Source organism: Vicia villosa, linkage group LG3 (genome assembly GCF_029867415.1).
Source record: "Vicia villosa cultivar HV-30 ecotype Madison, WI linkage group LG3, Vvil1.0, whole genome shotgun sequence".
In the NCBI taxonomy this organism is placed as follows: Eukaryota; Viridiplantae; Streptophyta; class Magnoliopsida; order Fabales; family Fabaceae; genus Vicia; species Vicia villosa.
The window spans coordinates 105,955,022-105,969,895 of NC_081182.1; the positions used below are offsets into that span (position 1 = coordinate 105,955,022).

General features: G+C 36.1%; 2 protein-coding genes across 2 annotated transcripts; both read right to left on the reverse strand.

Moving 5' to 3' along the window:
- Window positions 1-442: 442 nt before the first annotated feature.
- Window positions 443-2,695, reverse strand: LOC131656497 (probable L-type lectin-domain containing receptor kinase S.7). Its single transcript, XM_058926200.1, has one exon. The coding sequence runs from the start codon at window positions 2,532-2,534 to the stop codon at window positions 591-593; it is 1,944 nt and encodes a 647-aa protein (XP_058782183.1). The 5' UTR covers window positions 2,535-2,695; the 3' UTR covers window positions 443-590.
- Window positions 2,696-4,927: 2,232 nt separating this feature from the next.
- On the reverse strand, window positions 4,928-5,362 carry LOC131658737 (uncharacterized). Its single transcript, XM_058928001.1, has one exon. It carries the CDS (start codon window positions 5,360-5,362, stop codon window positions 4,928-4,930), a length of 435 nt encoding a protein of 144 aa, XP_058783984.1.
- Between the last annotated feature and the right edge of the window lie 9,512 nt (window positions 5,363-14,874).

The window sequence follows — 14,874 nt, forward strand, 5'->3', positions numbered from 1 at the left end:
ATTTCAAAAAATCACTTAATTTTGAAGTTATTTCAAATAGATTTTCATAAAAATCATTTTTGAAATACAACTTTTTGAAAAAAATATGATTTTGACTAAGTTTTGGTCTTCAATTATGTATGTTTATGTTATAGGATGTCAAATTAAGTGTTTTATTTTAGAAAAAACGAATATAAAAAAACTTGTAATATTTTGAAAAACGGTTTTAGAAATCTATTTTCAAAAATACAAAGAAAAAATCCATTTTTTTAAAGCTGAAACAAACTAGCCCAAAATCAATTATATTTTCAAAAAATTAAACATCTCAAAATCACTCAAAATCAATCTATAACAATTTATAAACCACGTATTGTAACCAAATATTGAAATCAATATTCACATTTCATTTTCTTAAATAAATAATACTCAAGTAAATTTAAGTAATGTATGTATATAAGCTTCTTCTATATGTCTTGAATACAAAGTTGTTACAAGAAGTTCAATGGATTAGCTTGAACTCCAAACAAAATTAACTCACAACTACAACAATCTTAAACATTACAACAAAGTATACATAAAAAAGAACCAAAGAATCAATCAAATGAACAAACTCAACAACTTGGTTCAATTTGAATCTTGCAACTATATTGATTAGAACAAAACCTTTCATCAAAATCCGAAACAATCTCATCAAGAGTCAACAACAATCCAGAAGAGAAACTAAGACAAGGTTTCACTTTAGGCACAACAAGAGGCACACCTTCATTGTTAAGAATCTGCAAAACTCTCCTCATAGAAGGCCTTTCATCACCATTTGGATTTGCACAACTCAAACCTAACATCAACATCTTCTCCATTTCAACCTCATCGAACTCGCCGTTCAATCTTTTATCAACCGCGTTAATAATCTTCCCTTTCGCGTAAAGTCCCCAAACGAAATCAACCAAGTTCACAATCTCTTGACCCTCTTTGTCAATCGGCCTTCTACCGCAAGCAACCTCAAGAACAACGACCCCGAAGCTAAAAACATCGGTCTTATCGGTCGCTTTCCCGTATTGAAGATACTCCGGAGCTAGGTATCCCATTGTTCCGGCCGTTAACGTCGAAACCGGACTCTTATCATGATCCATAAGCTTCGCCAACCCGAAATCACCTAACCGCGGATTCAAATTTCCGTCTAACAATATATTCGCTGTCTTAATATCTCTATGAATCACTCTCTGCTCACACTCTTGATGCAAATAAGCTAAAACAGAAGCCAAACCAACAACAATGTTAAACCTTTGAACCCAACTCAACAAAACACCACACTCAACACCTTCTCTATAAAGCCACTTATCTAAACTCCCATTCTCCATAAACTCATAAACAAGCAACAACTCACCTTTCTCAACACACCAACCTAAAAGTTGAACCAAATTCTTGTGCCTCAAACCAGCTATAATCGATAACTCGGATAAAAACTCGGTCTTCCCTTCGTGTGAATGTCTCGATCTTTTAACAGCCGCAACCGTTCCCGAAGAAACAAACAAAGCCTTATAAACAGTCCCAAATGAACCATTCCCAATTATCCTTGAACCATGAAACCCTTTTGTAGCAAACCTTAACTCCTTGTAACCAAACTCTGTAGGACACCCTATAGAGTTTTTACTCTTGTTAACCTTCCTTAAACTACTCCATTTCCTATAAGAAAAATACCCTAAAACAAAAAACAGCACAAAGAACAAAGATGGACCCACAATAGCAACACATAAACCAATCACAAATCTCTTTCCATGACCCTTTTTTGTTGAATTTGAAACAGGAACATCCTCATATTCATAACCAAAATGGTGAAAGCTTGAATTTTTATCTTGGGTTTGATTAAGAGATGGAAACTGAGAAGTTTGAAAGCTCCAGTTCATGATTTGTTGAAGCTCGGTACTTCCTAAAGCAGAACCCAGAAACCCAACATAGAGAAACTCGATATCATTGAAATACTCAGAGAGATTAAACTCAACATTCAAAACAGGTTTTTCGGGTTTCGAAAAACTCGAATTTTCATTTGCATAGCTTAAGAAAACAGTGAAGTTTGTGTTGAAAGTGTTGTAGTCAATCCAAGAAGTGATCAGGTTTGTGTTTGTGAGATTGAAGTCGATGGTTTCTTGGACTGAATTGTTGAAAAAGAGACTGATTTGGTTGTTGTTGGTGTGGAAATCGAGGGAGATGAAAGGGGTGGAGGAGTTGAGGAAGAAGGAGAGGTGGTTGGGTGAGGAAGAGGGAGGGTTTGGATTTGAGTTGGTGATGGAGAAAGTGAAGTTGGTGGAGAAAGAGAAAGGGGAGTTGGGTGTGTGAGAAATGGGGTTGTTGTAGAGGAGGGTGCCGGAGGAGGAAGCGGGGACGGTGGTGGAGCGGGTGAGTCCGACGACGCCGTTGCGGAGGAAGGAGTCGCCGAGGAGGGTTATGTTGCGGAGGGTGAAAGAGGGGAAGGTGAAGGTTGTGTTTTGGGAGAGTGTGGTTGGGAAGAGGAAGAGGAGGAAGAAGAGGGTGGTGGTTTGAGACAATGATTGAGACATGTTCGTAGGTTTGTTTGGAGGAAAGTATGTGAATGATGTTGTTGTGTCATTTGGTTGGTGTTGGTGATGATGTGGGTTTATAAAAGGGGAAAGTGGGAATGAGATTACAACGGTTGCATAGATTAAGATGATAGTAATAACTAGACATTAAAATATGACTATGTTTGTAAGTGGGAAAATAAGCTCATAGTTTCCATCTATCTATACAAAAAAACAAGAAGAAAGTAGGTGACATATAATTATTAAGAGAAATGCTAAGCATACACCTGAGTTTACATCAACACCGTATATAAATACGGTTATGTATACTTTTGTTTTTTTTTTATAAATTTTTCAGCAATGCTATGTGTACACTAAAGTGTACACCTACACTGTATTGGTGTATGTACGGACGGCACTGTTCATGTACGGACGGTACTATTCACCGTCCGTACATGAACAGTGCAATATTATATTAATATTTTTTTTATTTTTTGAAATATTATTTTTTAAAAAAATATTTTTTTTATATTTTTTAAAAAAATATTTGACAATACTTGCAGATTTACTTGTATTTGAAATTACCTGCGGATTTACCTAAATTTGTAGGTAAATTCGCAGGTAAATCCGCAGGTATTGTCAAATTCGTAGGTAAATCCGCAAGTAAATTCGCAGGTATTGTCAAATCCGTAGGTAAATCCGCAAGTAAAATTCGCAGGTATTATCAAATCCGTAGGTAAATCCGGAAATAAATCCGCAGGTATTATCAAATCCGTAGGTAAATCCGGAAATAAATCCGCAGGTATTGTCAAATATTTTTTTAAAAAACATAAAAAAAAAAATTATTTTTTAAAAAAATAATATTTAAAAAAAATGTAAAAAAAAATTAATATAATATTGCACTGTTCATGTACGGACGGTGAATAGTATTGTCCGTACATGAAAAGTATCGTCCGTACATACGGTGTAGGTGTACACTTTGGTGTACAAATAGCATTATTGTAAATTTTTACATGCTTTGAATTTTGTGCCAAACTTAAAATGATTAGAAAATTTTACGGTGTAAATACATTGTAACATAATATGGTGTACACATAGCACCACTTAATTATTAATTACCCCTCCTACATCAACTCCATCATATTCAACTAAATAATTAAAAAACTCTTTAACAATCTTTATAGTTTAAGATTTGTTTAAGAGTAAGGATGCCCTTATAGGATTTGAATAGAGTACTATATTTAGGGGTGATCAAAACCAAACCAACCCAATAGAAAACCGCAAACCAAACCAAACCAAACTGAAACCGCAAAAAACCGCATTTGGTTCGGATTAGTTTGGGTCATCTTTTAACAAAACCGCACGGTTCGGTTTGGTTTGCGATTTGTATTTTGTAAACCGAACCAAACCGAATCAAACCGCATCATGTTACAACCTAACTTTTACTTAACTCACATCCAACCCAAATTTAAATTTATAATACCTTAACCTTATGATTACGAACAATTTTCTCATCCTTACACACATGATTTTAGTCCCGATCTTCTCAAATCTCTAATAGCATTATCGAGCAATGTTTGCCACATACATCTTCCCTTTTTTTCTATAATCTCTACTCTCTAATATTCTTTCTTTTTCACTTTCTCATTTCTATGCAAATGTTCTCTATTTCAGTTTCGTTTTTATCGCACATCTTCTTCTCTAATCATTCAACTCTTTTGTTTTTTCTTTTTCACCTTCACTAATCTCTCGTCTCTTCTATTTTTTTGTTTCATTCTAATAATTTTTATATTGTTTTATACTATTATTTTATGTTTATTGTTCCACTTTTGTCTAATTTAATTTTTACAAATTAAATAGAAAGTTATTGTCAAAATATGACGAGTTTTGTTGTTATTTGATAGTGTATGAATGTCTAAATACAAAGTTATGTTGTCATCTATATGTATATGTATGGTTCAATAAAATATTTATAAAAAACCGAACCAACCGAACCGAACCAAACTGCATTAGTTTGGTTTGGTTTGGTTCGGATTTTTTTTAAAAGCCAACCGAACCAAACCAAACCGCACGATTTTTTCTCTTGCGGTTCGGATGATTTTTTTCGTCAAAACCGCCCAAACCGCACCGCGAACACCCCTAACTATATTACTTGTTTTTATATTTATATTTTGAAAAAAATTCTCGCATTTGATTTTATATTCGTGTGGGCACTAACTTCCATACTAGTACATATAATCTATAGTTATTTACGTATTTTTACTTGTATTCGTTACTCGCAGTTTTAATAAAAATAAAAGTGAAGACTCATTTTTTTTTGGAAGAATAAGAAATTATATATATAATTCCAAAAAACAGTTATGTACACAAGCGGCCCATAGGGCCCAGCTCAAAACAAAAGGAACCTAATCAAGTCAAAGAAGGAAAGGAACAAGTTTCCCTCTAAGCTTTGGTTTATTCCATACTCTTTGTACTATTTTATCTATGATATCTTTAGAGATATTTCTATGAGTATTCCTATCTATATCATCAATCTTAAAGATCAAGCTATTTCTATACAACCAACAAGCATGAATAGTCTCTGCAAATGCAGTTTTCAGCAAGGTCGATCTCCACCCTTTGTGTTTACACCGATCCACCATCCACTTCATCTCACAATCCCAATTACCCGGTGCATGATCTTCATGGAGCCATAAAAGAATCTCTTGCCATACACTCCTGGTCCTGTTACAGACAAAGAAAAGATGATTCAAATCTTCCCTATCAGAACACATGCTGCAGCGATCATTGTCTAATATGCCAAACTTCATGAGTCTAGCTTTAGTTGCAAGACGATCAAGGCATGCCATCCACAATGTGAAACCTGCCCTAGGCCTTGCTTCATTATCAAAGAACAATTTTTTCCAAGGCACATCTTGCCTATTGCTGAGTAACTACTTGTAAATCTTCCTTTTGCAGAATTTATTTTCATTCAACATCTTGTTCCAATCAGCCATTTGACTCACCTCATCTCTTTGGTTGAGTATAGCTTTTAGCATCCACGAGCAACTAGGCTTCAACTGTACCTCCATAACATTGGCTCCTTTTATGTAGTAAGTATGTACCCACCTAATCCACAAACTATCTCTTTCTCTACATAAATCCCAAAGAAGCTTGCTCATGCATGCCTTGTTCCATCTACTCAAATCAATGACATTCAGCCCTCCAAGGTTTTTAGGCTCACATATTTTACTCCAAGCTACAGGGGCTTTTCTGGAGTATTCCCCTTTTCCAGACCACAAGAAATTCCTGCACATACTATCTACCCTCTGTATGACACCTTTAGGAAGTGGCAAGCATTGGAGCCAGTAATTTGCAGTGCTAAAGAGAACACTTCTAATCAGTTGTATCCTCCCAGCATAGCTCAACATATGTGCAGACCAGTGGTTTATTCTTCTACCAATCTTCTCAGCCAATTGGGCATAATTTCTAGCAGATAATCTCTTACTCTCCAGAGGGATCCCCAGGTATTTAACAGGCAAAGTTCCAGTACCAAAACCAGTGATATCTACCAAATACTTCTCATGAATGCTGTCTAAACCACTGCAGAACAACTTACACTTAGCAGGGTTAACAACCAGCCCTGTTGCCCTAGAGAACTTCTGAAATTTCTTCATAAGACTCTGAACATAATTCACATCTCCCCTAGAGAAAAGCAATAGGTCATCTACAAAACTCAAATCAATCAGACCAATATTTTTGCATTTGCTATGGTACCTGAAATCAGCATCTTGCTTTAGGTCATCAAGTAGCCTATGAAGATATTCCATCACAACAACAAATAAGAGGGGAGAAATGGGATCTCCCTGTCTTAATCCCTTCTTAGCTTGCACTCTTCTAGTTAAGGTCCCATTAATATTGAATTGATAGCTCACAGTGGTGACAGCCAACATGATCCAGTTGATAAATCTCCTAGGTAATCCCATTTCAGCCATAATAACCTTCAGAGCTCCCCAATCAACAGAATCATATGCTTTTTGAATATCCATTTGTAGCATACATCTAGGCATTCCTCCCTTTCTACCATACCTCTTCACCAACTCATAAGCTAACAAAATGTGGTCATGAATGTCTTGTCCTGGAACAAACCCAACCTGGTTTCTACTGATGATATTGGGCTGGATAGCACTCAATCTTCTAGCCATTACTTTGGCTATAATCTTGTACACAGTTGTGCAACAAGCTATAGGCCTATATTCTTTGATGGACTTTGCTGCAGCATTTTTGGGAATCAAGGAGATGAGAGTCTGATTCCATTTACTATCCAGCTCCCCTTTGTCAAAAAAATCTCTAACAGTCTTGATAACATCTTCTTTCACTATACTCCAAGAAGCCTTAAAAAATTTAGAATTATACCCATCCACCCCAGGGGCCTTGAGATCACTGATACTATTTAAGGCTTTTACAATCTCACCATTAGTAACATCTTTACTCAGGTCAATTCTACAATTATGAGCAATTTGCTTACCCTTTCTCAAGACTGGAATGTCAACAGCATCAAGATTGGCATGTGCAGTTCCCATCAGCTTTTTATAGAAATGGATTACTTCCTCAGTGATGTCAGTTTGAGTAGTAAGCATTCTCCCATCCTCAGTGCTTAGGCTATGGATCCTCATATTACTCTGTTTACTCTTTAAGGTTGCATGGAAATAGGCATTGTTCCCATCTCCTAGCCTTATCCAACTAACCTTAGCTCTTTGCCTCATGATTTGTTCTTCAATGGCAAGTAGCTCCATCAGGTTATCAGTTTTTTTCTTCTCCTCCTTAGTCAGGTCCTTCTTCCCTCTGTCTTGCACAATGCATTTCTGAGCATCTTCCAGATCCCTCCTGGCTTTCTCAATCTGCATGCTGATACCTCTGAAATGCTTGCTTAACTTCTTTATTATAGGCTGCAGCCTTAACAATTTATTGAAGGATAGAAAAACACTTAGAAAGGGGGGGTTTGAATAAGTGTAGTCTTAAAAACTTGAACGATAAAAATAAATTGCATAGTTATTTTTATCCTGGTTCGTTGTTAACTAAACTACTCCAGTCCACCCCCATGGAGTGATTTACCTCACCTGAGGATTTAATCCACTAATCGCAACAGATTACAATGGTTTTCCACTTAGTCCGCGACTAAGTCTTCTAGAGTATCCTGATCACAACCTGATCACTCCAGGAACAAATGCTTAGACACAAGCTAAGACTTTCTTAGAGTATCCTGACCACCACGTGATCACTCTAATTACAACTGCTTAGACACAAGCTAAGACTTCCTAGAGTATCCTGATCAACACTTGATCACTCTAGTTACTTCCAAATTAATGTAATCAATTCTAAGAGTATTACAAATGCTTCTGAAAAGCTATAATCACAACAGTGATATTTCTCTTAACGTTTAAGCTTAATCTCACTAATATATTACAACAGCAATGTAGTGAGCTTTGATGAAGATGAAGTTTCTGAGCTTTTGATTGAACAGCGTTTCAGCAAGTTAATATTCACAGAATTTGGTTCAGAGTTGTTAACCTTGCTTCTCATCAGAACTTCATATTTATAGGCGCTTGAGAAGATGACCGTTGAGCGCATTTAATGCTTCGCGTGTTCCGTACAGCATTGCATTTAATGTTTCACGCTTTTGTCAACTACCTCGAGCCTTGTTCACGCTGTGTCTACTGACGTTGCCTTTAATAGCTTCCAACGTTCCTTTTGTCAGTCAGCGTAGCCTGCCACCTGTACTTTCTTCTGATCTGATGTTTGAATTAAATATTTGAATATCATCAGAGTCAAACAGCTTGGTGCATAGCATCTTCTTGTCTTCTGACCTTGAAGTGCTTCTGAGCGTGATACCATGAGAACTTCAGTGCTTCTGCTTCTGATCTCAAGTTCTTCTGATGCTTCCATAGACCCATGTTCTGATTCTGCCTTGACCATCTTCTGATGTCTTGCCAGACCATGTTCTGATGTTGCATGCTGAACCTTCTGAGACAAAGCTTCTGAGCGCTGATTTGTGCATACTCTTTATATATTTCCTGAAATGGAAATTGCAATGTATTAGAGTACCACATTATCTCACACAAAATTCATATCCTTGTTATCATCAAAACTAAGAATATTGATCAGAACAAATCTTGTTCTAACAATCTCCCCCTTTTGATGATGACAAAAACATATATAAATGATATGAATTTGCGATCAGAAAGAGCAGACGGCTAAAGACAAATTACACAGCTATAGCATAAGCATGTGAATATGTCTCCCCCTGAGATTAACAATCTCCCCCTGAGATAAATAATCTCCCCCTGAAATAAATACTCGAAGAACTTTAATAATAAAAGACTTCCCTGATTATATCGGTAGAGACGATCACATAAGCTTCTGTCTTCTGATAATTCATAGCTTCTGACTTCTGCTTCCATTGGACAGCTTCAGAACTTGAATTTCTTTAGATCCCTAGAACACTCACAGCTTCTGATTCCTGCTTCCATTTAGGACAGCTTCAGAACTTGAATTTCTTTGATCTTCAGAACATTCACAGCTTCTGATTCCTGCTTCCATTTAGGACAGCTTCAGAACTTGAATTTCTTTGATCTTCAGAACATTCACAGCTTCTGATTCATGCTTCCATTTAGGACAGCTTCAGAACTTGAGTTTTCTGGATCTTTAGAACATTCACAGCTTCTGATTTCTGCTTCCCTCGGATAGCTTCAGAGCTTTGAATTTCTTCTTACATCACTTCATGCTAGATTGTATCAGAACATTGTTGAATGTACCAGAGCATCATCAGAGCATCTCTACATCCTGAAATGTTACAGAACAAAACTAAACGACAAAAGTCAGCATGAATGAGTTAGAACATAAAAAATGTGTATCAGAACACAAAATATGTATCAGAGCCATATAAGCCATATAGAATATATCAGATCCAATAGACAATGTATCAGAGCAAATAGACAATGATTTGGATCATATTCTATTATCAGAATTTCTGATCATTCTTCCTTCTTGCTTCTGATTCTGAAGCTTCCTAGCACTCAGCTTGCTTCAAGAATCCAAGAGCTATTTCTGATCATTCTTCCTTCTTGCTTCTGATTCTGAAGCTTCTTAGTGTCGCGGGCGAAAAATCGTTTGTCTTTTTTTCTTGATGAGACACCTGATGCCTTCTTTGGGCTCGAGTGCTCAAAAAAATGATTTTTCTTTTGTACCGACCAAACTTTTTATTGTTTCCAAAGTAGGAAAAGGAAAAAAGCTGCAATAACCTAAAAAGTGGGGGAGAGATTCCAGGTAAGAGGGTTGGTTATACGAAGGGAAGGTATTAGCACCCAACGTATCTATAGTACTCTATAGGTTTCTTTGTTTTGTTTATTCCATTCTTGTTGTGGTGGAGGTTCTTGTGAAATAGGTGGGACCTAAGGTGTTTGTTTGATTATGCTCGCAAAGATCATCGCGATCCTCTACATACATATCCCCTAGAGGGAATCAGAGCATCTGTAGCTCGGGGTCTACGGGTGCTAAGGTTTGAGTGGTTTGAGAGAGAAGTTTTGTTTTGCTCGCCAAGGATCGACCTTGTGCCTACGTATTCTCAAAGGGATGTTGAGAAAGTCAGAGCAATCGTAGTTCCCACTTATGCTAGTGGAAGCAAAGGAAAATAGACAAATGTCGTCTAAATGCTAGATGTATCTAATCTATATCATCACATACATCTGTTTGATTTTTTGTTTGTTTAACCAGCCTTGTGGCAAAAACTTTCAATGAAGTCAGCCTTGTGACAAAAAGTTTTGATTAATCAGCCAGCCTTGTGGCAAAAGTTTCAATGAAGTCAGCCTTGTGACAAAAACTTTGATTAATCAGCCAGTACGGTGGCAAAACGGTTTGATTGATTAGCCAGCCTTATGGCAAAAAAGATTGATTGATTAGCCAGACTTGTGGCAAAAAAGTTGATTGATTGATTGTTTGTGATGATATATAAGAGATACTCCTAGCATAGAGATGAAAAATGTCTAATCTCCTAGGGTATTTGATTTGGATATTGGGGATGCTTATAAGAAGCCCGTGGGTCCTTGTACGAAGCCCAAGAGGAGGCTATCCGAGGGTCCTTGCATTGTAAGCCCAAGAGGAGGCTATGGGAGGGACAATCCAGGGTCCTTGCATTGTAAGCCCAAGAGGAGGCTATGGGAGGGACACTCGTTTGTACAAAGCCCAAGGGGAGGCGTGGTATAGTTGGTTTGAGCTCTTAGAGCGATTTCACCGGGAAACCATACTCTATGTCCTAACCTAAACTAGTGGAGATTCTTTGCACGAAGCCCAATAGGAGGCTATGGGGAACCTAGTGTTGTACTAAGTTGAACAAGTATATATAACACAATCACAAGTATGAACAAGTACGAACAAATATGAACAAGTACATGAACAAATATGAACAGTTATACATATATGACAAAGTGTGTGTATATAATGGAGTTTATGAAGGAAATATACCTGTAAGCATGATCCATTTGTATACACGGGGGCTCGGGACCCACACTCGGGGAGAGGTCCACTTGAGTTTATTCAAAGCTATGTAAACAGGTATTTACAAAGGGGCTTGGGACTTATACCTACATGGAGGCCCGTGGTATATTTTTGGGAAGATTTAAAGAAAACCTTCATTTTTTGGTTTGTTATTCAAAGTTAAAAAACAGATTGAGATATGTACAAAAATGTGTGTGTACAATGAAATACCTAATTTCATGTACAGGAATGGGTATGTACAAAAGGGGCTTGGGACTTATACCTACATGGAGGCCCATGGTATATTTGAAAAGTTTGAAGTTTTGTTGTTTTGAAAATGATTTGAAAACTGTTTTGAAAAGATTTTGTTTTGAAGAAGTTTTATTGTTTTGAAAACTGTACAAAGAAAGACGAAAGGGACTTATACTCTCTAATATTCGAGAGGCCCCACACCGTTTTGAAAATCAATTGATCAATAAAAAGATTTAATCAATAGTTTCCTTTGAGAATCAAAAAGAAATGGTTTATCGTTTTTGAAAAGAATCGCGATCGCTTGTTTTAAAACGATTTGAATTTTGAAAGGAATCAAATTAATCAAAATAAACAAAAAGGTTATCCTCAATTTAGATGATTAGGGTTTGCTCCAAAAATATTTACAAGTGATTAAGTTTGAAAAATCAAGTGAAAAACAATATTTAAAAGTATTAAAAACATTTAAAACATGTCATTTTAAACTCAATTAAAAATATATTAAATGAATCCTTTTTTGTGATTTTTTTTAATATTATCAAAATATGTATATTAAATAAAGAGTGTAAAAAAAATGAAGTGAAAATAATGAATTTTGATTGGTTAAATTAATTGGTAAAGTTTGTTAAAAAATGAAAGAAAATAGGTTGCAAAAAATTGGTTTTGTCTCCACTAGGGCTTGAACTCACGCCCTCTCTCTCACCAGCCAAAACATGGACCAACTGAGCCACGCTTGTGGCTTGTTAAACATACGCGTTTGATAAAATATATTTTAAATCAAGAATTTGAATTTCCCAAACCAAATCTGGCGCCAAGAACACAACCCTAACTGATTTTCAAAATTCTTCAAAACTGTGTTGTTTTGATCGATCAAAGGGTCTATCTCACTCGGTTTTGGACGAGGAACATGATGATGACTTTTAATTTCATTTATTTTTTGCTCTAAGATGATTAATCCTCTGATGAACACGAAGAACCCTAATATGAAAAATCTTTGTGAAATCGTGTATGATCATGATATGATGCAATTGATTGAGGGTTATTATTCAGTGATGGTGCAGAAACAAGATGGTAACTCAGTTTTGCATTTATGATGCATGTATGATAGAGTTTGAAGTTCATGAACACTTACCTCAAAAACGGCCAAGCTGGAGATTGAATTTTGCGAAGGAGGTGTTACAGATGTTGTTGCTTGATCTGGACAGCTTCAATGAACCATATGGAAGGTGTCTGGATGCTTGGAGTGGATTGAAAACACCTGGAGTAGTTGGAGGTACCCGATCTGCAGTTAAGCCTAAGTGTGAATCGAGCTCTATGATTCTGATGTTTCAGGTTGGTGATGAGTGTTTAGATAGGTTATATGTGATATATGTGAGGTGTGGGAAGTGTTAATTTGGACAGAAATGATCTGGAATGAGAATTGGCATGATAAGGCTCTTTATGTGTTCATATGGAGGTTGAAGAGTGAATCTGAATTTTGGGGTGATTTGGGGTGTGTGAGTGGTTCAAACACATCCCATATGATGTTTATGAGTTGCTAGAACCATCACTTTGGCCATAACTTCAAGGGTTTGGAGGTTGAGTTTTCTACCTCTTTGAAAACTATGAAACTTGCAATTCAAGAAAGAAGAGAGAAAACCTATAATTGTGAGGTTTTGGTGTGATTTTGAATGAGGTAAGGACCTCTATTTATAGGCCAAAGTTTCTGAATACAAAGCTCTTGCAAGTTGATCAAGAATGATGATTTGGCTTAAGAGATAAAAAGGAATCTTTCACATTAAATGCAAATGGTTAAAAGTGACTTAACCATGGTTATTTCTCAAGCTTCTTATCCTCTTCCATTCTGATCTTCTAATCAGAAAATATCTCTCAATTATTGCTCCTATGCATCATTGCTTGGATTATAGGTCATGTAGTCTTGAAACTTAGTGAAAAATGGTGAAAATTCAAGTGAAAAAGATCACTAAATGCATAATTCAAAACCATAGCTACACTCCATATTTTTTCTTGCTCTTGGACATTTTGGAAAGCTCATATTACACACTTCAAAACCCTAGTTGAAAGTTTCTTCAAGATCCTTAAGGAAGTGGGTGAAAAAGATCCATGAACTTTGAAGAAAATGAAGTTTTAAGTGAAATTTTCAAAAGATACCAACTTTGAAGCTCCATATCTCTTAAATGGTTGATCTTATGGAAAAAATTTATATGTGTCAAAGTTGTTTATTGGATCAAAATCTACAACTTTCATGTTGGAAGTTTTTTTCAGTTTGTAGGTGAAATTTTGAGTTATTCCCCTCCAAAGTTTGGAAAAAACCATGAAAAACACTTAGAAATTTTTCTAAGTATGAAAAGTCAAACTTTTGACTTTTTGATTCTTGATTGATTTTCTTGATTTTTCTTGATCAAATGACTTCATATATCATATATTGATGATTAAAAACTTCAAAAGTCATGGTTGACCAAAATTCCCCAAAAGTCAATGGTGATCTTGTACAGTTGACTTTTTCAGACGAATCGCGTTTCTGGAGATTTCAAATGAAACAGGCTATCCTCACCATATGAATGGTATGAATGGATCATATTGAAGCATTAGAGGATATTGAGCCATGGTTTGAGTTGTGGCACCATGTCCTGATTAAAAAGTCAGTTATTCAGTGAATTAGGTCAAAAACCCTAATTGTCGACCTGATGAAATTGATGACTGTGGATCTTGAATTGAGATGTAATTCCCATTGGATATTGTCATAGGGATTATTTGAAGATGATTGAAACCTTTGATTGACTTCCTGGGGTTTTTTAGGGTTTCCCAAATGTGATCCCTGATTTCAGTCCCTGATAGTTCAAAAACCCTAATTCTGATGATTTGAAATTTCACTGTTGATCAATCCTTGTGTAGGGGATGTATTGAGCCAATGGATTAGGTCAAAATGATGTACTTGGGGTCTTGAGGTCATGTCCCAAGGCATTAGGTCAAATTCTGAGCAAAAGTCAGGAGTGTGCTGTCTTCAGTCAAAACCCTAATTCAGTCGATTCAAAGCTGTTGAGCTTGTTGAAATGAATCTCTGAGGACCAAATGTTGATTATTGATGAAGATGATTCATTTGAGATGAAGGGAGAACAAAACCCTAGTTGATTGTTGCTTGTACTGATGAGTGATTTCTTGATTAAACCCTGCTGAGCACAAGTAGCAAACACAAGCTATGCAATTTGTTAGAGATGCAAATGATGCATATGCAGATGATATGAGGTGGTATCTTAGGTCAAAAATTGGGGTATGACACTTAGCACTCAGCTTGCTTCAAGAATCCAAGAGCTTGATTCATTTTGTTGCTTCTTATATTGATCTTGAATCTTTGATTCCTGCAACAGCACAACTTAAAAACATAGAACTTTGCAAGTTCTGTTAGTAAATGTGGAGCCTTTTTACTCGGTAACTGATAATATTAATCAGATCATTTATCATATATTTTCTCCCCCTTTTTGTCATAACATCAAAAAGCATAAAAGATTCAGATGTAAAGCAAGAGACAAAAGGAAAGAAACATAAATAACTTTTCATTGATTTCAACAAGAAGGATTACAAAAGAGGAATGCAGGAAAAC